This window comes from Berghia stephanieae, chromosome 11, assembly GCF_034508935.2.
Source record: "Berghia stephanieae isolate SIO BIC M18660-M18661 chromosome 11, UCSD_Bste_1.3, whole genome shotgun sequence".
NCBI classification, from domain to species: domain Eukaryota; kingdom Metazoa; phylum Mollusca; class Gastropoda; order Nudibranchia; family Aeolidiidae; genus Berghia; species Berghia stephanieae.
In genome coordinates, this window is record NC_088370.1 from 6,479,624 (window position 1) to 6,482,123 (window position 2,500).

At 31.4% G+C, this 2,500-nt stretch overlaps 1 protein-coding gene across 2 annotated transcripts in view; it reads right to left on the reverse strand.

Moving 5' to 3' along the window:
- Window positions 1-2,500, reverse strand: part of LOC144956666 (phospholipid-transporting ATPase ABCA3-like) — a 58,120-nt gene that overhangs the window by 9,131 nt on the left and 46,489 nt on the right. For both annotated transcript variants that reach the window (XM_078887317.1, XM_078887316.1), the window contains exons 27-28: window positions 2,411-2,431; window positions 831-976 (exon numbers count right to left, since the gene is read on the reverse strand). In XM_078887317.1, the coding sequence (XP_078743443.1) occupies window positions 831-976; window positions 2,411-2,431 (167 nt within the window). The remainder of the gene's footprint in view (window positions 1-830; window positions 977-2,410; window positions 2,432-2,500) is intronic.

A 2,500-nucleotide genomic window follows, 5' to 3' on the forward strand; every position in this document is an offset into this window, starting at 1 on the left:
TATTATTATTATTATTATTATTATTATTATTATTATTATTATATTATTATTATTATTATATTATTATTATTATTATTATTATTATTATTATTATTATTATTATCATTATTATATTATTGTTATTATCATTATTATTATTATTATTATTATTATTATTATTATTATTATTATTATTATTATTATTATTATTATTATATCATTATTATTATTATTATTATTATTATTATTTTATTAGTTATTAGTAGTAGTAGTAGTAGTAGTAGTAGTAGTAGTAGTAGTAGTAGTAGTAGTAGTAGTAGTAGTAGTAGTAGTAGTAGTAGTATCATTCATGTGTTTTAGTTTTGTTAAGGTTTTTGTTGTTTTACGTCCATGTCATTTTATTTCATCCTTATAGGGAATGAGATTAGCGGAAGAGTAGCGTCCCTTGATTGGGCGTCACCGGCGGAGAAGTTATTTGTAAACAAACCAACTAAAGCCAAGCGCTCCAAATACGAAATTTATGATTTTCATATTTCTGTACAAAAATGCATATCATAATCAACGTTATGCTTTTTGTACAGAAATATGAATAATAAATTTTGTATTTGGAGCACGTGGCTTGTAGTTGGTTTGTTTACAAATAACTTCTCCGCCAGTGACGTCCAATCAAGGGACGCTACTCTTCCGCTAATCTCATTCCCTATTAATCAATTGATTTTTTTTTTCTTCAGAAATGCATTAAGTCTATGGCAATACCCAATGTAAATTTCCAGAAATGGATAAATAAAGTTACTCTTATCTTATCTCATTCTATGTATTTTGATTTGGAAAGACAAGAACAGTTTACTGACCAGTCCTTCCAAGTTGTTGTGGAGTGCTACCGCTAATTCTCACACGTTCCTCAGCAACATCGCTCTCTTCTAGAACATTGTCATTGTTGATGACGTCATCAAACTGAGATCTAGGGCAAACATTCAGCAGGAACGGGTACCTTAAACTGTAGACAACAAGGAAATGGTTAATCATCGCTCATGGATAAGACTTTTCCTTCAACTTGGCACAGTGAAAATCTGTGACTCCACAATAGACATTTTAGATACAAGATGAAGTTTCAGGATTATCATTTCTGGCGAAAGCTTCAGCGTGGCTCAGCGATACGGTGTTTGTTTCGTACCCGAAAGGTACCGAGTTCGATCATTCGCCGCTTGAGCAAGTTACCTCGACCTAGCTCACTTTGCGGCGCTGCACTGCGGCTGACGCCTGGGTTATTCCAGTCTTCCCTTGGAATAGACCCTAAAGACAAATTTCCCCATGGGCATGAATAAAGGGAATTTTATTTATTTATTTTTTAAATTATTTATTGAGGTGTAGTGGCACATCGTGCATGAACGGCGGCGCTGCCATTAACAGAAAATAAATAAGTCAAATTTTTACACTGGCACAACTTTAGCACGACGCCTATCTTGACTAAAATGCGCCCAGAGTCTCCAACCTGGGGGGATAGGTTGCGCAATATAAATGTGCATTATTAAATATTATATTATTACTAAAAGAGGATTTATTGATCTTCAGTTTTGCCTATATAAATCTTTTGTACAAAGTAATTTTGGCATCGATTTTACCTGACAGGTTGACTTTAAGGTTTTTACAACCTTTCTATTTATATAGAAATCACATGTATTCAAAACGGTTTTAACTATTTTTACAAAGTCTTAGTTCATCTTTATATGTTATAATTCTATTTTGTTTCCTCTATAAATAAGTACCATAAAAGTAATTCCTTTAGGTATATTGCATATTATGAAAATAACTCAATATTTGGTACTAAATATTTGTAACACTATCAAACCAAAACATCTGCAATTTCCCTGACAGAAAAAATAATCTTAGATTTGATTCCATGGATTTGTAGGCATCAAGTCATAGTAATATTTCACACACACACACACACACACACACATACACATACACACACATACACAGATACATACACACACATACAGATACATACACACATACACACATACACATACACACATACATACACACACATACACATACACACATACACACATATACATACACATACACACACACACATCCACACACAAACACATACGCATTAGAAAATTCTAACTTCTAAAGTCGAATAAAAATAATCTTGTCATAAAAGCTCCATGCAAGTCCACAGTATCATTCATGGGTTTTAAAACGATAGAAATTTAGAAAAAGGAAAAGAAACGGAAAACAAACTAATCAACCAGTGAATTGACCTTGACCTTGAAATTCAAGAGACATAAGAAACAAAGATGTGTTGAGAGTCTGAAATGAGAATAAATAAACAAAGGACTCAAACTCGAAACAATACATAAATCAAGAAAACAATAAATTGTCAAATGGGCATTTTGTTCTTGTTTGTTTGTTTTTTTACCTTAAATTATTTAGAATGTACCTGAAGAAGAAAAATACTGAAATCATTAACTTCGTTTAAAAAAAACAACAAGAATTATTAGAATTAATC